The 23,598-nt window shown below is 37.3% G+C and overlaps 1 protein-coding gene across 1 annotated transcript in view; it reads left to right on the top strand.

Annotated features, from left to right (window-relative positions):
- The window catches only part of LOC149420822 (acyl-CoA Delta-9 desaturase), a 34,924-nt gene extending 13,142 nt beyond the window's left edge, over positions 1–21,782 (top strand). The window contains exons 3-7 of the mRNA XM_089635234.1: positions 12,270–12,400; positions 18,445–18,650; positions 20,167–20,355; positions 20,956–21,062; positions 21,451–21,782. Coding sequence (XP_089491360.1) covers positions 12,270–12,400; positions 18,445–18,650; positions 20,167–20,355; positions 20,956–21,062; positions 21,451–21,659 — 842 coding nt within the window. The 3' untranslated portion in view covers positions 21,660–21,782. The remainder of the gene's footprint in view (positions 1–12,269; positions 12,401–18,444; positions 18,651–20,166; positions 20,356–20,955; positions 21,063–21,450) is intronic.
- The last annotated feature ends 1,816 nt before the right edge of the window (positions 21,783–23,598 follow it).

Below are 23,598 nucleotides of genomic sequence, written 5' to 3'. Positions count from 1 at the left end.
GCCGTCTCTGTCCAATGTCCTACTGATCAGCAGCTTCCTCTTTCTCTCAACGTGCACCAAGGTTGATCGGGCCACGTGACATGTTAAGCACAGATGGTGTAGGTACATTGATAAATTCTTAAATAGTTCATATTGCCTATGAATGGATTTCTGATTTTGCAAAGATTTGGTAATTAACAGTAAGTTTGGAAACAGTCAATATAGTCCAATGATGGAAAGTGTCACCTCCTGTATTCACAATTCGACTTCTTGTAGTTTTTTTTTATTTTTTTTTAATATTTACTCCACACAGGAGGCCCTGAAGAAAATAATTTCCCTCAGGGCCTATGTCATCTTTGGGGATGCTGTGTGGAGGGTCTTTTTGTGGAGAGGAAGGAGTGAACATGGGTCTTGAAGAGTCCCATGTTGTAGGAGGGAGGAAACACAGAGGCCGGCAGTTCGTTCCACAGCCGAGCTGTTGAACTTAAGAACGAATCGTAGAAGCGACCCGTTCTCATGTGACAAGTGTCAACTGTGTACAAATGTTGGGCGCGCGTTTGGCGTGTATCCCGACTACGCACCGGTGCCGAAGGGATCAATGACGCTAGTTCCTCAGAGCATCTTCCATTGTAATACCGATAGAACAAGGACAGCATACCTACCTGACGCCTGTGCTCTAAAGATTGCAGTCCGTTTGTTAAGATTGGGGAATCTATCAAACGGACCGCCCGTTTCTGCACAGAGTCAAGGGTTTTTTTCAGGTATTTTGGGGCTCCAGACCAGAGATGGCTGCCAAATTCGACAGTAGGGCGCACTTGCGATTTGTACAGGGTCAGCAGTTGTGTACTATTAAAGTATCTGCGGGCCCTGTACAGTACGCCCAGCTTCTGAGAGGCCAACTTTACTCTGGCTTCGATGGAGCCCCCGTACCTGAGCTGGTCACTTATAGTTACACCAAGCATATCAATGGAAGGCCTGTTCGGAAGATTGCTTCCGTTGAAGGAGACTAGATTATCATTTGGATCCCTTTTAGACGTAATCAGACAGGATTGGGTCTTTGAAACATTAAATTCGACGAGATTATTTTTACCCCAGGAGGAAATACTCTCGAGATAACCGTCCATTCTCTGCTTCAAAGCCCTCCGAGCCGTTGGAGTTTGTGTGCCCTTTGGGGGCTTGTCAAACAAAAAGCTATCATGAACTGTACTGTCATCCGCGTAACAATGAATCGGTGCACATGTCAAAAGGTCATTGATGTGCAACAAAAACAAAGTCGGAGACAGAACCGATCCCTGTGGGACGCCAGCATTTATGGAGTGCGAGGAAGAGGTGAAACCGTCAGCAACCGCCTGAATCGACCTATCCCTTAAAAAGTCAGCAATCCACGTACACAGGGATGCGGGAAGTCCGTAAGAATGCAATTTGTTGACAAGTCCTCGGTGCCAGACCCGGTCAAAGGCCTTGGATATGTCTAGTGCGACCGTTTGGGTCTCACCGTGACGTTCCAGGCACCGCCCCCAAACATGCGTCACATACGCGAGAAGGTCACCGCACGAGCGGTTCCGCCGGAATCCGTATTGACGGTCGTTGATAATTTTGTTCTTCTCGAGGTATGTGAGCAGTTTGTCGTTGATCACTCGTTCCATCACTTTGGACAGAACTGATGTGATCGCTATGGGGCGGTAGTTGGCCGGGTTGGAGCGGTCACCTTTCTTGGGAATAGGGTGAATTACCGCTTTTTTCCAACCAGAGGGCACAGTGCCACACTTCAGGGACATTTTGAAGAGCTTTGTCAAAACTGGAACTATTTCCGCAGCACACCTCTGCAATACCAGGGCAGGTATTCCATCAGGTCCACTAGCTTTGTTAACATCGAGCCCCCGTATGACGTGGAGTACATCCCGATGCCGGATCCTCAGCTTTTTCATATAGAAGCCGCAGTGAGGAACCGACGGCGGAACAGCACCCCCGTCGTCGAGGGTCGAGTTTTCCGCAAACATTTTCCCTAATAAGTTAGCCTTTTCGGTGGCGGTGTTTGCTAGTGAGCCGTCAGGTCTGGTAAGAGGTGGCAAACTGGGTTTGCAAAAATTTTGACCTATTGAGCCCGCAAGCGACCAGAATGCTCTGCTGCCATGCGGGCAGGCAGCCAGCTTTTTGCTGATCTGCAGGTCGTGTTCGAATTTTGACCTATTGATGATTCTCTTGCATTCCTTTGCCGATTTGTTGTATGCTGATCTGCTTTCGGGCGTTCGAGATGTGTTGTAGGCTCGGTAAGCCGCGTTTTTTCGTCGAACTGCTTCGGAGCATTGTCGACTGAACCACGGCTTTGAGCCCACACCAGTTTCTTTAGTAGTCGATTGTATGAAGCCATCCATCGCCGAATTGATGACTTCACCAATCTCCTGGGCACATCTTGAAGGGTCCGAAGTCCGAAAACAAACAGCTGTTTGTATCTGCTATAGGCATTAAGGAACTTGAAGCTATGTAGTTTCAATACCATGTTTCTGTTGCCAATTGGTACCTACTAAATTAATGTTTTTGATTTCATTGGTGATATTTGACACGTAAATTTAATTTAAATACTGTTAAAATACTCTAACAGGCAATCTTAATTCCATGGCCTCTAAAATATTAACAGTTAAGAAATGTCAAATGTACTGAATTTGATGGTAGATTTTTCGACAAGATAACATGGCGTTCTGTGATTTCGGTATGTTATTTATTTATTTTTCGTAGTACATACAATTACAGAGATTAGAGATGTATAACATTTAAAGGTACTTACAGTAAAAGAGAAATAATGGTAAAAAATATACGTAAACATGTAACGAAAATTATTGCAGAAGTTAAGTACATAAACTGACTAACTAACTAACTAACCATCACGCCGTTTCCCCGCAGGGGTAGGCAGAGAGGACGGACCGCCAAACAACTCGGTCTTGGCACACATTTTTTTCCTCATTCACATTCATACATCGTCTCATACATACTCTTCTATTATTCTGACTCTTGACATGGCCCGACTCGAGTATCTGATTCACTTGATCGTGCCATGTCTTCCTCGGGCGTCCCCGACTTCTGCTACCATTCGCATTTGCATCATATCGTCGCTGTGAAATCAAACCGGCATATATGCAAAAATGGAGATTTTGAGTTATTGGTGTCAAAAAATTTCTTTTTTTCCCTTCTATTTTTATGTCGAACCGGCATGTCGTATAGTTGAATAAAAATCTGTCAGATGGCGTTGGGCCGGTATGCATTTACGCGTGAATCGCCATTTTTTTTAGCAGAAGACAGACCTATTCCGCAATACGCCAGTTGCTTCAAAACTTTCAAGGGGGAAATGCGTCCATCATGTAAGTAAAACTGGATTATCTCACAATAGTACATTTTTATTACTACCAAATATGAGTTATTGTATGACTTATTGGCAGATAATCCGGTTTGCACTTAACAAAAGCGTTTATAGCAGCCTCAACTAAAACAAACCGGCATATATGCCAAAATGTCTGACCCGGGTAAAATTTCTCCCGGTTAAAAAAATAAATTATAATAGGCAAATTTAAAAAAAAAACTTTAGCAAACTGAAAGATGCGAAACTGCGGTGAGGAATACGAGTCTAAAACCCGTGGAAGAGTGAACCAACGAAGCATGAAGCCTCCTTGCCACAACTGTAAACGCAAGTGTTCCTAGTCATTACTACAGATCTCAAAGTTCTCGGGAGTATATCGATGGTGGAAAATCTATCGCCGATCACAGAGATTATCTAATATAACAGAAAGAAAGGAGTCAAACCTTGCAGGAATCAGCTACTACCAGTACAGAGGTTTTTTCAAGTCATACAAACTTTCACACTGAAGAAAGATCAGTGTGATGTTTGTCTCATTTACGACGGCAACTTTTACTTCAAAACCTCCTACGGATCACATGCCTGGGAGGAGGCGAAGAAAAGGAATAAACGGGGCAATGGGAGCGTGAATCCTGTTCTGATGCACGCTTATTCCAAGAGACTATTGATGAGAAGAAGAAAAATGGTATCCTAAAGTTAGTTACCGCCGGGATAATACCGTCAATTCAGATTTCCATAAACGATTGGGAAACTTTGAAGTTACCAGCAAAGGAAAGAGCAGTATTATGTTAATTGTTTATAAAAAAAATTGTGAAGCAATAAATTATTTTTTCATTGACAACATTGTCTTTTTTTATACCTTAAACAGGTTCCAAAAGAAGAAGCCACTGTGACACAAATGCAAATATTACACTGATTTTAAAGCCATACTGGCATATCTGCATTTTACTCTTAATTTAAGCAATTTTCGATTTATTTGCAACTACTACTTCAATAAGCAGTATTCGTCTAAATTTTATTCATTCATAAGGTGGCATTGAGGTGAACCAAACGGACGTAAAAAGGAATATCATATTCGAAATCTTTAAAGCGCTCTGGTGAAAAACAAGCATTTTGCAGATATGCCGGTTTGATTTCACAGCGACGATATATCCTCCTTACACTCCTATCTTCGCTCATTCGCTCTACATGCCCAAACCATCTAAGCGTCCCTTTCTTAATCTTACTCATTACGCTTACATCAGCCTTGCACTCTTTGCGGATCTCCACATTCCTCACACGATTAAACATGGTTTTACCACACATACCCCTCAGGGATCTCATTTCAACAGCATTTAATCTACTTTCATCCTTTCTTTGCCAGTTCCATGCCTCACTTCCATACATCAAGGTAGGTACCAGCACTCCGTTAAGTACATAACATGTGTACAATGATGATTTCATAGACTATGGATGATTTAAATCAATACTGATAGATGGCCTCCGTGGTCAAGGGTATGGCTCTGAACTAGCAATCATGTCGCCTGTCTGCAAGTTTTTTGTGTTTTCCATGTCCGGTCAATCCATCTAGGAGGTTTTGGTCAATCCCGTTAAAATGGTAGCCGTGTTTGATAGTACGTTTTTATTCCGCCGGAGCGCACGAGCGTTGCGACTGTTTCGAGCTGTCAAGTCGGAGTACAAGGCATTATGTGAAGTGTACTTAATTGTTCACAGAACTAATAGTTTTCATTATAAAACTGAGACATCGAATACAATAATAATTATATCTGCACGTGCTTACATTTGCCCTTGATAAAGTATTTATAATTATTATTAAATGTTTAAACACTGAGGTAAACCGGAGAAGTGTAATCTACACCGATTTTAAAGAAAACTGATGTCCCAGTTAACATAAGACCTAACAACTTCTAGCTCCCAGAAAGGACCAGGAATTTGTTTAGCTGTTCAAGAAAGGATTTGGTAATTGAAAATGTTTAATTTCACGCGATGCTCTACACTTCGTGGTTGAGTGTTTACGATCCTTGGCTACGAAGTCGCAGGTTCAAAATTTTATTTGATGAAATTGTGTTATTTTATAATGTATTCAATAAAAAACAATATACAGTAGGTATATTTTCGGCACGTTTCAAGAGTGGTATATACATTCAGTACGGACTGGTAAAAGAGCACCATTCAGAATCGAAACGTTGTTTTAAATTGCTTTAGCCGTATTTGGTTACTAGAAAAAAGGCAAAAAGTATTAAGTATCTAGGAGTGGAAATTAACGAAAACCTTAGATGGGACATACACATAAATGGAATTACTAAAAAGCTTACGAGACTTGTATATTTCTTCAAAAACCTAAGAAACATACTACCTAGGAAAGATATCAAAAAAGCATTTTATGCTTTATGTCATTCCCGTCTTGAGTACGGAATTCTAGTATGGGGGATCTGCTACAGCAAATAATATTAACCACTTAGATATTGCCCAAAAGAGCATTATAAAAACCATAACAAATTACTCATCACAACCCCCTCAAAAGATATTTTTAAGTGTTTTGACATTCTAAATTTAAAACAAATATATGCCAAGAATATTTCAATACATCATTTTAAAAACAGAAAATCTCCTAATGAAACTCGGATACATGATACAAGAGCCTCAAAAAGGGATATACGAGATGTTCCAAAATTCAAGACAAGTTTTGGCCAAAGAAACCACATATATCTGGCAACCAAACTTTACAACATCCTTCCTCCAAGTTTAAAAAAGATATAAAAGATAAATAAGCTCAAAGAAAAAATCAAAACATGGGTGAAAGAAATTAATGCAGACATACTAGAAAATGTATTAAAAACATCATAGAAACTAAATAACAGAAAATCAAAGAAATCTACCAGTCCGCCTCAGCACAGGACTACCTAGTGAGGAGGACTAAGAACAAACAGATGAAATATTATAGATTATCATATATTAATCTCATCAAACCTGTAATTAAATAGACACTAATAAAAAAATTTAAAAAGATCCGAATAGCTGGGTACTTCCCCACCCTCCTCTACCCCATCCTGCCCCCCCAGTACCTTCAGACTTACTTCAGACATAAGCCGTAGTCTCACTGGTTTACGTAGACTTTGGTAGCAGTTACACAGTTACAGGACACTTGTGCGGTAATCACATTTTTAAACCACACAATGCACTTCTACCTACCTTTATTTATTTATGAAAGTATTCATTTTCTCCATGAAATGGATATACACAAATATAATAGCGAGAAGTTTACAAATTTGAGGTACATGTAAGTATAAAAGTTGCATGGCTTGCCAGATCGAGAGGCTGATTTGGGAAGACCCTTGACCTATCCAACTGGTATTTCAACCCATCGCCATCGCCTTGCGCCGCAGCGGGAGGGATATATTCACACGTCCTTTACTCCAGAACATACTGATCCCTAGATTCCTACCCAGCCCTCATACATTTTTCCTTCCCAGAACATTCTCTCAAAGAATCTCCAAACAGCATCCCAAAGATGACACAGGCCCCGGGAAAATAATTTTTCCTGTGTGTGATTGAAATAAAAAATAAAAGGTTATGGGGCAGTTTTTCTATTTTGTGACATTCGTCAAATGACGGTCGCTGAATTATCTCTAAGTGACATTGATAATGTCGATGGTCATTAGTCATTAGTCATTACAGAATCGCTAAGCAGATGTGTCGCTTCGTTGATTGATACATATTTATGTGTGTGGCTAAAAGTGTAGTCTTTTGATTCAAGAAAAAGCATTCTTATTTAAGTTATGTACGGTATTTTGGCGGAATACATACAATAATACGACATCATTTAAAAAGCCGTTTTTCCATGTTGATATGTGGAACTAGTCAAGGAAAACTGCGTCCTGACGCAGGACGTACTTATTTCATAACAGCCTGCTAGGCTTATTGCACGTATTTATTGTTGAGTTAAACTTATAGAACTCCATTTGATTTTTTTTTAAATTTAATAATATTATTACTTGTAAAAAAGGTTTATTCATTAACAAGTTCTGCGGTATAAGTATTATTATTGTTTTTGAGGTATTATACAATGTTTTAGGTACATAAATTTTGAGCTCAAAATTCCAATTAAATACATTAATTATGATGAATCAATTGCATCTAATGACGCTGTCTGCTAGTATAATTATGTCAGACCTGGTTGCATTACACCAACTTAATTGACAGCCCTGCCATCGTCACCACTATTAAATCCCATGTACCGACTTGGAAAGAAGACAAAATGTAACATTCTTCTGCATTACATAGCCCACATCAGACACACTCACTAATCAATAGGATACATAATCTGGGCAAAAATTTTGAGGGTACTATTGATATATTTATTGACTCCATTTATAAAAGTAAGCGTAATATATACCAGCACTTTGTTGAATCCTACAAATTATAGTAGCGTTGGTAATGTAGTTTTAGTGATTTGTCTTATATTACGTAGAATTGTTCTACTTTCTATTTGATTTTATTGTTACATGTTTTACTAATATTGTTTCATATTTAGTTTATCAGTTTAACGTTATTTCGTGTTTTAAAAACTTTATCTACAATTTTCGATAGCTCACTTCTGTTCATATCCGTTCCATGTAAAAGGCCATTTAGGCGTAAAACCAAATAAAAATAATTGTATTAAACTAAATTCCAATAAATTTGACCGGTCGGTGGCCGAGTTGACATCGCGCTTGGGTCCCACCCAGGCGTAGCGTGTTCAATTCCTCGGTTGGCTAAGTCCTCCATCACAACACAAGCAACATTTTCCGCTTTCTGTGGTGGTAGTAGGAGATTTTCAAATATTGTCAGGTTATTCATAACCCGGGAATGTTTGTCTTTCTTTAAAAAAAAAAAAAATAAAAGTAGCTGCACAATAGAAAAAAATCATAATTAAATATTTTAAGACTATAATATAATTTGATGGAAATAAGGGTTTAAGGTTTCGTAACTTAGTGATGATGATTTAAGTAGCTATTTTCTTCTGTGTTTAAAACTCCAAATTTTCCAGCTCCTTTTAATATGTCTCTTATATGACTGTACTTATTTTTTAAGAGATTTTCCTCTTTCCTTCAATATTATTATAGCTATATTGATCTTTCCATCTAGCTTATCTTGTAGACACAGAATTAAATCGACTTCCTCTACAATTTCAATGTCCAATTCAGAAAGACATCATTTCTTCGACTTATTTCGACATGTCGGCGACCATTTTTCAATGTCCAAACCGCAAAAGACTAAATACTGAATATTCTTCAAGCTTCATTAAAATATTCCTTACTTCTAAAAACAGCAAAATAAATATAACCTACCCCAAAAATTATTGTCAAGAATATTGTGCAATAAATAACATACTTCAATTAAAAAATGCATTCCCACGGTAGAAACAATGTCGTGAAACTAACAAAAAGCCTCTAATCCCGGGATTAAGACATGAGCAGCACCGGGATTACGGTTACCATAAAAGTCCGGGATTCCAGTTTTCAAGATCCCGGGATTGTAATCTCTAGTTCGAACAACCAGTTCCAATATTGAAAATCAAAAGTTGATTGAACGTTCATAATTTTACGCATTACGCAGGAATAATTTCATAAACTGGTGAATTTACAGCGCATTTGGAGTCGATTTCGTGATCTTACTTTTTTGATTTGAACTTTAGTTTTCGAGAAAATCGAATCCGAAGTTGGAATTTATTAGGTCAAACTTTACTGTTAATATTAAGTGTTGAATGTCATTTAAAATGCCAAAAAATTTTCTTGTCTCTCTGTAGATTCTGCAGCTTCCCGCTAGTACTACGAGTTTTCAGTATTAACATAATAAAGTGCTGGAAAATTATAATGGTAATTCAATATACGTAACAACGCTTTTCCAGCAAAAAGTCTAATGCATTCATTTGTTGTTGCAAAACCACTTCTTTATGATTATGCCAATATATACAATTCTATAAATAATATGTAATAAATAACGCAAGATTTTAATATTGACGGCCTCCGTGGTCGATGGGTAAGGCTCTCGACTAGCAATCTGAAGGTCGCGGGTTCAAACCTAATCCTTAATATTAAAAATTATTTTTGAGTTGATTTAATGTGTATTGTGATTTAAATGACTGACTTGGAAATTTTAACATTTTTTTCTAATGATTTTTTAAAATGAAACAATTTTTATAAATTTATATTTTCACATTTACTTAAAAATTTTCCATAGAAAGGCTGTGTAAATGCCATCACGCCAGAGCCGGTTAATTCGAGGATTTTTTTAAACGCTCCATAAAGTTGATTTTACGCTTTACAGTAAAGAGTATCATATTATTATGTAAATGAATGCACTCGAAGAATGTCAATGTAAGCACCAGTTATGGTATGCACCAGTCCCTTGTTGCATTATTATACTCTACCGTTAATTGGCGCATTGGAAACCTATCATAATTAAAAACGTAACATCGGTAAATACGGGGTATTAAGGGACATACTTAACCAGTGATTCCTGACATTGTTTGGAGTAAAAAATGATAATGAAATTTTGGTATCCGATGATATTTTTCATTTTAATTTTTTTTTAATTTTCCATGTTTTCGAAAATCAAATTTAATTTATTCATTAATATTTATTAACATTAACACTATAGGCAATTAACTTATTGTCACCGAAGTTAGAACATACACCAATCGTCTAGTGATGATGCCGGTAACGTACGTGCAGATTATTCATATTCAATGTCAGTAATTAACGCCATATTTAATAAATTGTACAAAATATTATTATAATGTTGAAGCTGTCAGAATCCAAATGATATAAATAAACTATTCTAAGATTTTTGTAAATGTGACGTCTTTTGCGCAATAAGTTGTTGGTTTCCATTACCTATATTTCTCTGAATGCTTTTGAGTTATTTTCCAAATCATTACGGTTATTAAAACCTAAGTACGTGCATCAGTTTAACAACACATAATTATTTGTCGAATTAATTGGTTGTATGTTGGAATAATTTGCATTATTTGACGTTTACGAATAAATTGGTTGCATGTTGTAATTATTTGGATTCTTCGACGTCCACGAGTAAATTGGTTGTATATTGTAATTATTTGCATTCTTTGACGTTTACGAATAAATTGGTTGTATGTTGTAATCATTTGTACTATTAATTCATTCATCAAGAGTCTTCAATCCCATTTTAAATGGACTACCAATAATTTGAAGAGATTCTTAATAAATTAGCAATACTCATTTTTCTCCGTGCAGGTACACACTTTGATCCTTCCTCTTCCATATCTTCTTCTCCTACCCGTTTACTTCAACCTCACAATATTCTTAATTGGGATTGCGATTGTCCCACTAAGGGTACCGAGCAGTGGGCACTAAACACAAAAATAAAATTAAAAAACAACCAAAATTCAATAAATTACATATGTTATTCTACACCGACAGAGACGACATTATAACCTTCCAGTTCATATTCTTATAGTGAGGTTTTCACGAAATGCGTGAATATTAATAATATCAAAATGCGCAAAATAAATGAAAAAAATCATCAAACTTTGGTCTTAATAACAAACTCCACATCGGTTTTTTTTTATAAAATCACATTTGTATTGGGTTTTTACATATTACTATATATTGAATACTACACTTCCATAGAAGCGTTAGCTTGTGTTTGAAAGAGGAGTGCACAGTACATTATTGTAGTTATTTATAAGTAATTAATAATATGATAGGTATTACGCCTCGCAGTAAGTACATTACAGTGAGAAAGTAAAAAATAGTTACATAATATTGAAGTGAAACTTCTTTACGCGCGTCATGCAATTTCGAGGACCGGAGTAAAACCGACTCATGACCGTCACGAAAAACCGTGATCATTTCGCTATAGGAGCCTAGCTAATATTATAAACCTAGTTTAGGTCACTCTCCAAACTCAGCTTCGCGGTCTAGAGGCGGAGCGCCCGACTGTCGTCGTGAAGAACTGAGGTTCGATCCCCGCTTTAACAATTTTTTTTTTCATTTTGTGATTTTTTTAATACGAGGAAAAGTGAGAAAATGCTCTCGTGCTGCGACTTTTAGATATTTTGACTATATGATATTTTGGTCGAAATATAGCTTACAAATCGAGCCGGTAGAGTCGCTCGGTATTTTGATTAATTATTTTTATTTTGAATCATTAAAATTACTAATCAAGGCCGATAACGCGACTAATTACCCTCGCAGACGTGCGTGACAAGTTTTTTTAGTAAAAAACACAGCCGTAAGTGAGTTTTTCAAAATTTAGAAATGTTTTTCAAATTCAGACTCCATACGGGTATGAGACTGTTAAAACACGATAGATCTTTTCCAAAACGGACAAATATACGGAAATATTTTTAAAAACGACAGATATGACTTCACACTGCCGATATATCTTCGATTCGACCCTATATAAAGCGTTAACGAGACGTTATGTGATATTATTCATTTGCCGTGTTTGAAAACGAAAATTTGCGCGGGACAAGTCAATTGAGGAGTACACGTTGTATACGCGGTTCTCGTCGCGCGAGATACCTCTCCTCGCGGTCTAGAGGCAGAGCGTTCGACGCTCGTTATGCAGGACCCGGGTTCGAATCCCATATTTTTATAACTTTTAATTTTTTTTTATCACATGCTACTTATAAATATGTCAATAGACAGAAAAAAAGAGAGAATGAAATGAAAAGAGAGAGAGAAGAATACTAAAAGTTTCACTTCCGTCGTGCGTAGGCTTGCCACACACTGTATTTTTTTTGGTAGTACGTAGTTAAAGTAGATTAGTAATATTTTTTTAAGAGTAATTCACGTGGATAGGGTTTTTTTGATAAGTTTGTCTTTATAATATTTTTTCACAGTATATGTTTAGATTATTACTCTCAATGTAACCTAGTTATAGAAAAAATGACAATTCTTTTTTTTATTTTCAGGTCTCCTTCTTTCATTGATCGGGATTTTGGGAGCGACTAGTGGGGCCCACAGGTTATGGGCTCATAGGACCTACAAGGCCAACGCAGTGCTCAGAACACTGCTAATGCTGAGTCAAACATTAGTGGGGCAGGTAAGAACTAAGGACTGTTGTCACTCAAAGGGTTTCCGTAAACCTTACCACCCTTGGAGGGTAATATTTATATGTGTAATAACATAATAACATATGTGTTTTTAAAATATTGGTACCTTCATCATTTTTGCGAAAACTTTAAAAAGATGGAGTTTTTAATTATTATAGAAGAATCTTGAACGTTAACTCGTAGACCTACAAATTATTAGTGCGATTTTGTGTGAATGACATTAAAGCCAAAACTAAAGTGAGGAGAAATTGCTTGGCAGCCATCTTGTATGACTATCTTTTGAAGTGATTTGTATGCAAAATGGGGCGAAATGAACTATTATTATTTTTAATTAATATAAGCAATAATTATTATTCTGAAACAGCCATATAAAATGAAAAAATCTTCCTATAAAAAATAAATGTCTCCAACGGGAATCGAACCCGCAGCTTTATGATTAAATATTAAAACCACTGACCGGCAAATTAAAATGGCTGTTAAAATGCACATTTTTCCATTTTCGAAAACTGAAATACTTACATCTCATTGTTATCTAACTAATACAAAATTTTGTATCAAGACAAGACAATACTCTAAAATATAGCCAGAATCTTAAAGACGTAAGTGAAGCAGCCGTGCACAAAAATACGCGACGCGCGGCCCTGGTGTATTGGACAGACCCACGGTTGAATTTTCCCTATCAAATCTCTAAAATATAGCCAGAATCTTAAAGACGTAAGTGAAGCAGCCGTGCACAAAAATACGCGACGCGCGGCCCTGGTGTATTGGACAGACCCACGGTTGAATTTTCCCTATCAAATCTCTAAAATATAGCCAGAATCTTAAAGACGTAAGTGAAGCAGCCGTGCACAAAAACATGCGACGCGCGGCCCTGGTGTATTGGACAGACCCACGGTTGAATTTTCCCTATCAAATCTCTAAAATAAAGTGGTAATCTTACCGACATAAATAATGAAGTCGTTTAAAAACAATATTCGGTGCGAGGCCCATCGTAATGGACTTTTCTATCTGGACAATCAAAGTTTAATTAATTTGTTGATTTTCTTACTTAATAGACAAATAAATAAATTCCAATTTTTTAAATTATTAGATCATTGGACTTGAATAATTTTACGCACTTTACGGGAATACAATTTCAATTACGCACACACGCACCGAAAACCAAAATGAGTCTAATAATATCGTATTACCAATATATGTACGTTTGTGGTTTGTAGTTTGTAAAACTCTTCATTCCCCAAATTGAAACTTTACAGGAGACGATAAAAATGAATAAAAGTTTTTTTAAACTGATAAAAAATTCTTAAAGTTTATGTTATTTTTTTATGTTTAATATTGCAATTCTATTTATAACTAGCTATACCCCGCCACGAGTTGCTGTGGCTCAGTATGTCTGCACTTAGAGAAACAAAAGCGCGTTTTGATTTTACGTCCAACAGATGGCGCTGTTTTTTTTTTAAATACATGTTTTTACCTGTCACAGGTGACATCTTTATAATATGGGTATACATATAAAAGCACGCGCGTAATCGAATGCAACGTTGTGTCAAAATTTCAAAGCAATCTGTAAAGAACTTTCGGAGATTTAAGATTTAATTTATTCTTAACTGTTATATCTCTGCTTTTACTAGCAGATTTAGTGAGTTGGGAACTCTTGATAAAGTGAAAGGTTCTTTACAATAATTTCGTGTATTTACGTTACAATAAATATAAGTCTGGATTTAGCTACACTGTTCATTACCCGAGGGTTGGTAATTCTCTGTTTCTAGAAGCTTGAAGCCTGACAAGGATACCCCACAGGCATTGCTACACTCTAGCGACATCTGTCGGACTCTGGAGTAAGCTCTCTGACTAGTGCCATCTATCGCTTGAATACCCAACTTATTACCATACATCACAGCAACAAACGAACATTTACTTAATTAATCGAGAGATTTGAGGGTTGAGTGATTACATCTACGGTTTTCTCGAAATAACCTAAAATCAATGTAAGCATTACTTTAGTTTTTAGTATTAAAAAACCTAAATCAGCAAATTTTACCTTACCATGTTGTACTTCGAAGACTATTCTATATGAAACCAATGTAAAGTGACATTCCCAAAAAGTATGGCTTGAAAGGTTTTGCCAAAAGGTAGTCAATATGTCACTAAAATTGGATGAAATCAGTCAAATTAAGGGCTGAGTTCATTAGAGTTTAGTTGGACAACAGCAACAGCTGGTCATCGGAATGTCGGGGCATCCAGTTAAAGGTTGCAACACGATCACGACACATTTTGACTTATTAATTTAATTATTATTATTGCAAGATATGTAATAGATTTCGCAACTCTAATACCAGAATGAAAAGTGAAAATCGTCTTTAGCGCGGTCAGTTTCATCAAAATTCCTAGCATGCCCCAACACGTCTAATCAGTCATCAATAATTTCACTTATAAATTATTCCGGAACGTAAATATTTAATAAACTCTTACAAAATTAACACAAAACTTTTCAAGCAAGCCACAAGTGGGCGTGTGTGTGTTTTTGTTTACATTAGCTCCACACAGGAGTCCTTGAAGAAAATAATTCCCCTAAGGGCCTATGTAATATCTGAGGATGCTGTGTGGAAGGTATTTTTAGGAAAGGAAGGAGATGAAGTTCCGGGAAGGAAAAATATAGGAGTGGATAGGAATCATTGTGTCCCGGTGTGACGGACTTACGAATCCATCCATCACACTGCGTAGCAAGGCAATATTCCGAAAGTGCTGCTGGAGAGGTCAAAAGGTATCTTTCAACCAGCTTCTCCCGATCCAACCTGTCATGGAGTTTGCGGACAGACGCATTCGCCGCGCGGGTACCCGGGCTAGTCACTTAAACGTAGCAAAAAATTTGGGGTGACCTATGGCAGAGGTGTTGGTTATCCAATAAATACACGTTTCTCAAATTACGTTGCAGACTATATAACTTTTAAATTTATTCGTCCAAGTTATATATTACATTCGATTATTCCTTCATTATTATTCATCCAAGATATATATTCTTCTTCTTCTTCTTCAATGGCGCTACAGCCCATTTCGAGCCTTGGCCTCCTTTAACATGAGCCTCCACCGCCCTCTGTCCTCGGCCGTCGTCTTCCAATCTGCAACATGGAGTAGTCCTCTGGCATCTTTCCTGACATCGTCCTCCCATCTCAGCCTAGGTCTGCCCGCCTTTCGTTTGCCTCCCGGGTGTCCTGTTAAAACCTTCTTTGGTACACGTGTGCTTGGCATTCGGTGCACATGTCCGGCCCATCTTAGTCTTTAGAGCCGTAAATGAGTAGAGAGTCTGGGAGCTTGGTAGATGTCATATAGCTCCTTATTGTGGCGGATTCTCCATGCCTCTCCCTCTCGCACCGCTCCTAAGATTCTTCGAAGTACCTTTCTTTCGAAGGTGTCCAGCCGTTCCGCAGACTTTGCTGTCAGTGTTCCCGCCTCACATCCATAGGCCAAGACCGTTCTAATAATTGTTTTGTACAGGGTTATTTTGGTTTTCCTATGGACGTTTCGGGATTTGAACACTGGCAGCAACGCGAAGTAAGTGTTGTTAGCGGCTGTGATGCGCTTTCTTACTTCTACTGGGTCTTCGTTGTCCTGCGTTATGATGGAGCCCAGGTAGGCAAACTCTTCGACCACTTCAAAGTTATAGGAGTTTTTAAAATTCACTTTATCTTTTATTCTGCGGTGTGGGGTTCTGGTTTGCATCATGATTTTAGTTTTGTTCTCGTTGATTTGCAAGCCCACCTCTCTTGCTGCAGTCTCCAAAGGGTCAAACACCTCTCTTACAGCCTGTAAGGATCTTCCGACAATGTTAAGGTCGTCTGCATATCCAACTATTTGATTGCTTTTGTAGCAAATGTTTGAGTCGGTAGCAATCATTGTCTTCCTCACGACGTGCTCCAGAACAATATTGAAAAGAGTGGGAGCTAAGCCATCACCTTGTTTCAGCCCCTGGGAGACGTTAAAATCCTCCGTTGTTTCACCTCCTATCCTTACTAGATATATATTATATTCGATTATTCCTTGAATAATCGAATATAATATTATAATAATCGTTATATAATAATCGTTATTTCTCCAAGGTTTGTATATTCGATTATTCGTTTATTATAATTCCTTCAATGTATACCTACATATTCGATTATTCCTTTATTATTATTCCTCCATGCAGTCAGGCAATGTTTTTTCAGGCATTGTAGATGTGTTCAACTGCACGGAATATAGTTACAAGAAGGCTATAAAAACATACCTCAGTAATCATAACAATTAAGTTTAGCATAATACCATTCTTCTGTATGGTTTCTGTATAATTTTAAATGCAAATTTTTATATTGATTAATATTGTCATCACAATGTTATAAATATATGTTTTGCAAAATTCAACACTCACCTTCACCAAACCTCGCTGTTCGTTGGCCAAAATTCTTTATAAAGCCGTTAATTTTTTAATTTCTGTGTGAATGCAATTTTATGTTTGTTCAAATGAGAAATTTCCCATCTGGGTATAATTTGAGATCTTCACGGCTAAAAGTATTATTGTAATTAATTGTTGGGTTATTATGCAGTATTGCGCTTCCTCTTTCTGTAGCCAACGTTACAGTGTCCAACTTGTGTCCTGATTATGGAAACTGTAACGCTGTCCAAATCGTTGAGTAAAAAGGTAGGAAAAGCAAAACATCATAACAAAATTACCACTTTGTTGACAAAAAAGTGTCAAGTTTAGTGTCACAAATGTAATTATATTATGCGAGATCTGGCGTGCTTTGCGTTGATTGAAGGTCAGTAATTTTTCTTGACACAGGCTATAATTAATTTTGAAAGTCGCAGAGGATGCGTGACTGTTCTATAAAATTTCAATCTTCGTTATTTAAATGACTGCAGTTAAATGCTGCGAAGGTTGGACAAAAAGACAGGCCATAAACGATAACTAGCATTTGAAGAAAATCACCCTATTTCAAACAAAGACTTAGACTATGACTAATAATTAATTTACCTATGCAATAAATTTTATTAGTAGCTCTGTGAACAGAACTTATTTAATAAATCAAAACCAAAATTTCCTCCAAAATCATCAAGTTTTGTAAGTAGGTACAAACACCTACGCACTTCATTATGAATAATATATTTTGTGCAACTTTTTTTAATTTCAAATGAGTTAATACACAATTTGTCCAAAGAAAAGTCATCATCTCAACGATAATTATTTTACCATAATATTGATTATTCCGATTTGACAGCTTGCAGTATCCAACACGGCCACCATCTTGAAAGGGAACGCACAAACAAATGTACAGACAGCCGAATTTCAATACGGTTGAGATTAAACAGGACTGCGCAACGCTCAGTCAATAAGAAAGCTTGAATGGGAGACGAATGAACAAATGAGAAATAGATTTCAGTTGAATTACGCAAGGCCCAGTTATTTCGGAGAAATTCAAACATAACATTGTCATCAAATGGCAATTCAGCACCATTTTTTAACAATCGAAAGGTTTAAATGCCGATTCCAAGTCTGTTTCAGCTTTTGGACAAATTGTGATCAGCCTTGTCAGCTTATTAAAATTTGATAGAAAGCTGAAACGCAGGTAGAATCGGAGTTTAATGAGGACCTTTCAAATATCAAAAAACAAAATGGCGTTGAGTGGTTAATTGATGACATGTTACATTTGAATTTCTGAGAAATAACTGGGCCTAGGTCTACGTGTATCGACCTTATGACTGACGTCTAATATGAAAGAGACGACACACGGAGACAAATGAGTATTGGTAATTTATTGGGAATATCTTCAAATTATTGGTAATCTGGTTAAAAACGGGTTTATAGGCCCTGAACGAATGAATTAATAGATTTTAACCGGATTACCAATAATTTGAAGATTCTTAATAAATTAGCAATACTCATTTTTCTAATTGCATGAGAGAGCAAGAAGAATGGACCATGAGAGAGTGTGAACGGTTGTCCAGTGCCCCCTCTTCATCACCTGTTACAGTAATGTTAATACGGTGCTTCCTGTTCCAGGGTTCCATCTACAACTGGGTCGTGGACCACCGCCTTCACCATGAGCAATTCGGCACAGAACAGGACCCCTACAACCACAACAGGGGCTTCAGCTTTGCACACCTCTTCACACACCTGCAATCACTCAGCCCCAAGCAGCAGGAACTCGCTAAGGCCATCGATGTGGCCGATCTGGAGAAGGACTCGATAGTCATGTTCCAGCACTCGTCAGTTTATTAATCATATTCCTTAATTTATAATTATAACTAACTACAGGGTTCCGCAAAACAGACTGTGCAGTTATGAAGGACCGGTATATTCCATGTGGATACTGGAACCTGGGAGAAATCTCACTGTGTCGGGAGGGTCATGCCGTTTTCAGTCGTTACCATGGTTTGGTCCGGACTACACCGGGACTTGGCACGTTTCTTGAAAATGGCAGTTCTGTCGTCGCCACCCAACAGGCCTTTTGCGACTTCTTTCTGTGGGGCTATCTGAAGGAAAATATTTTTAAACATCGGCCTCACACCTTGATAGAACTAAAGGATCGAATTCGGGAGAAAATCGCCGATGTACCCGTCAAGATGTGCCAAAATGTGGCCGAAAACTTCAGAAATAGCCTTTATCAATGTACCGCTGCTGGGGGTCATCATCTTTCTGATGTCACCTTCAGGACTTTAACGGTATGATGTACCGAATAAAATCAAATAAATCCCTTTTCTGAATAGCCGTTTAAAACTGCATTGTCTGTGTTGCCCCACCCTGTATAAAATGGTTGCGTCTGTTGCCTCTTCTGAAATAAATCGAATTCATCTGTTATATTTGAAGACTACTACGAAAGGCCATTTTTTAGGTTTTGGGTAGTTTAGAAGCCGTACCTTAAGTCTTTGAAATTTACATGACTGAGAGTGCAGTCCCGTTGAGTTCTGCCGGATGAAGATTGCTCTGAGTCATCAGAAGAAGTCTAAAAAGAAACGAACGAAAGTCTAAGAAGAGAACAATAAAATAATAACTCTGCGGCTTCCTTCTACAATTGCCAATGTCAGTTTTTCGATACATATATTTTTGCTAATTATCTTATGAATTTTTTAAAAATCTGTCAATTTCTAGAAAATCATTATCTTAAAAGTGAAACTTGCTAAAAAAGAACAAATTCTACACAGGCCACAAGACATTTGATAAAGTGACATTGTTTTTTTTAGAAGCAAGGCACAGAATTATTACCAGCTAGATATGACCAAAGCGCTAAATTCTAAGGGCCTTACTAATAAACGTATTGTTTTTTTTTATATCTGCAATATATCTCAATCATACCCATACATTCCAAACCCTAACCAGTTAAACACCATTCAGACATGTCTCACATTTCCTATTTAATATACTTATCTTAATTAGTATTTAACATACTTATAAATCAAACGGCGTTGTATTACAATAATTATTATTTATTATCAATCATAATTTGCATAAATTCAAACTGTAAACTTCACCCGACATAACACAGGGACTTACCTAGCATAGCGCTAGAAAAAAGTGGTTTTTTTTCAGTGGTTGTTTAAATGTTGTGTAAAATTTAAAACACATTAGTAAGGCAGTAAGTGTATTTGGGTAGTTTGGCTTCATCACATCTTCTACGTCTATTTTGCCTGTATCCTGTGTAATGTGTATCCCTTTATGTTCATTATTTTTTCCTTTTCCTCTTCACTCCAAAATGTTTGGTTAACTTAACTTTGGTTTGCTTAGTTTCTACTACTGGTTCCTGTATCCCGTGGTGTTCCTACTGCTGCCCATCAACGCACCCGTGGAGTACTGGGGCGAGTCCATCATGAACTCCGTCTTCATCCTTGGTTTCCTCCGCTACGCCATCGTTCTGCACGCCTCTTGGTTCATCAACAGCGGCGCGCTAGTCTGGGGACTTAAGCCAGGAGACAAGTTAGTCAAACTCAAAGATATTATTATATATTCTATAATCTTTGGTTAAACCATTCTAAAAAATTCTTCTACTACTGAATCCTATACGCCGTGGTGTTACTGCTGCTACCCATCAACGCATCCGTGGAGTACTGCAGCGTGACTATCATGAAGTCCGTCTTCATCATTGGCTTCCTGCACTACTTCATCGTGCTAGATGCCACCTTGGAATGTTCATAATTTCCACCAGGCCTACCAAAAAAGCTTTTTCTCTTATTATCCTTCTCTTTTAAGGAATTTACACACATCTTGGGTTATTAATTATTTATTTTAGGTGTACCAAATGGTTCGAAATAAGGTCCCACATCGGTCCACGTTTGATTAGTTAATTCAAACTCGTATGGTTAATTTATATAAAACAAATTTTCCAGTAAACCACAAGGATCATGTTAGTTCATTAATTTGAACTCTTTTAGAATACTCATACTTTCTACCGGGTGTGCCAAAAGGTTCACAGCTAGGTCCTAAATTATATTTGAAGACGAATAACACACCTTTCATATTTAAGATTCTGTATTATTATCCTTATTTTCTTCATTAATTGTGTGCTGTTTTGTATAGGTACCCAGCTGACACCAATATGGTGTTCATCCTCACAAAGAGCTATTGGCCACAGTACCACTACCTGCTTCCATGCGATTACAAGAGTGGAGAATACGGATCATATGGTAATAAATCTAATTTTATTATTATAATACATTAGCTGATGTCCCCGGTATTGCCCGGTGTAACTAACGTAGACAATTTGTGCTATGAAATGCAAAATTCGATAAATCTTGGAATAAAGTTTGATTTGTGTAAAAATGAACACACCACACCACCACACTGCACCACGCCAAACCACACCGCCCGCTACAAACATTGTTCTTCACATAAATAGATAATAGACAACGTTCATGTCTGTTCTTTCTAGAGTCTTCCAGATAATTTTTTTAAGTGAGAAGAATCACAGCTCATATTACGCTTGCATGAGACCAGAAATAGAAACACACCTTAGATAAGCCTTGTAGAGTCGTTATTACAGTTGAACTAAATGTCATCTTATCCCCTTTTCAGCCACCGGTTGTTCTACTACCTTCATTCGCATCTGGGCTGCCATGGGCTGGGCGACAGGTCTGCGCACCATGGATTCCGGAGCCGTGAAGGCCGCCCTGGCATCGGCCGTCACCTCGGGTAAACCCATCGCGGACTGCCTGCAAGAGGCAGAGGAAGCCCAAACACTACCCGAAGACCACTTCCTCGACAGATCTGACATCCTGAACTAAACAACCAGCCGCTGGGAGTTTAGAAATCGTTCAAGTCGGGGTTTTTAGAAAATCGTGGTTCCTTCTATTTTAAATGTATCTGTGCTACCCTCAGTTATCAAGATCTTAAGCCTAAAATAGTGTTTTTTCTTCTTCATCAAGAACCTTCAGGTCCTGAAGTTCAAGAACCCAGTTTTGGACCCAAATAATTCTTGTTCCGTTTATTGGTATCTCACCCTCCTGAAACAAATAGTTCAATTTTTTTCTTATTTATTTTTCCTATCTAATAATTTCATCCGATGATGAAGAAGAACATAAGATACGACACGTAGGCGACGTTTCGTAATTCAAAATGCAGACCATTCATTGCCTAAATTTCGTATGCAGAACTGTGATTCACGATAGTTATGAAATTCAAATGGGATAGCGATATACCTACAATATCAGGCAAGTGTACGAGAGACAGACCGTGTGCCTAATGGGCTAGAACTAAAATGTACTAAGTCAATGGTGACATTGGTTTTCATTAAAATCTACATGGAAGGCATTTTAGTGTTCTTCTTTATTCTCGATGTCAACGGTCACTTGGCGTGCTACTTGCCCACACAGAGAAAAATGAGTATAGAGAAATATTAAAAATTTCTTCACATTATTGGTAATCCGGTTAAAAACGTGAATGCGCGTGAATTGCTAATTTATACATTTGCCTTGATAATATATCGTGACGAAATGCGAAAATATTCGGATTTTCACGAGCACGTGTTGCGACATCGTGGTAATATATTATACGAGTGTAATTACTAAAAATCTTATCAGGAAATCTGTTAATTCATTCGTCAAGGAATGCAATCCCGTTTCCAACCGGATTACCATCAATTTAAAAATATTCTTAATAAATTAGCAAAAATCACTTTTCTTCGTGCAGCATGGTTCCAATCGAGAGGGTTGACTGATGATCACGATGAAATATGGATCTACGAGTTTGTTATGAGCGTAAACCAAAAACAACTATAGTAAATTTACATTTCACTTTGTCCATTATTTCTAATTTTTATTTTTGGTGATGTGTTGGACAATACTAGGCTAAACTGTATGCGATAATATTATATCTGATAATGTTGGACAATACTAGGCTAAAGTGTGTACGATAATATTATATATAATAAAGTTGGAAAATACTAGGCTAAACTGTATAAGATAATAACTGTATGCAATAATGAGAATATGGATAGAAATTCTACATTATAGAACATTGTAAATACATTTCGTACAGCGTCCATTTGGCGATAGGGAAAAACATAATTATTCAACAATAAAAACACACACAATCATTGTGTTTTATTGAACATAGATCCTTGAACTCGCTGCCACATAACAACTAGTAAGATTAGATTTCAATACAAATGACTCCCAATAAGTGTTATGTATCCATTGATGTACATATTTAGATAAGACATGAAGCGAAAAAATAGGTTCCGCTTTTTTTCCTCCAACTGACCTCCAACTTTCCCAACGCTCTAACTAAAACTATCGAATCCGGTCTACACGCACTGCATATCGCGTTGTAATAGTGGAACAAGATTCAACGAGATATTACTTAGTACACAGTGGCACCTCTAATTGTAGCTCTTTGTATGTATCGGGATTTCAAATACGGTGACTATAAATATTTAAATACTTACCTCTTTTTCTATCGAAAACCCCGAAATGAGCGATATATTACCAAAGTCACTTTCTGTTATAGGTAAAGTGTTGTGAGATGACATTTCCCTCATTTTGTTACCTTTGTTGTTGTATTCGCATTTTACACTATTTTAAAAGTAAATCATAACATATTTATGTAAACAGGGTGCTTTATTTTCCCACACTTTTATTAATTTTATTCCAAACAGTGCAGGATCTACCGTTGATGCAGATGGACGTGTACCCTGGGTGGTAAATCGTAAAAAAGTGCTTTTTT

The sequence above is a fragment of the Hesperophylax consimilis genome, chromosome 9, assembly GCF_061612785.1.
Source record: "Hesperophylax consimilis isolate HC1 chromosome 9, BYU_Hcon_1.0, whole genome shotgun sequence".
Lineage (NCBI taxonomy): Eukaryota > Metazoa > Arthropoda > Insecta > Trichoptera > Limnephilidae > Hesperophylax > Hesperophylax consimilis.
The sequence above is the reverse complement of the archived record's forward strand: the minus strand, read 5'-3'. Positions and strand labels throughout refer to the sequence as shown.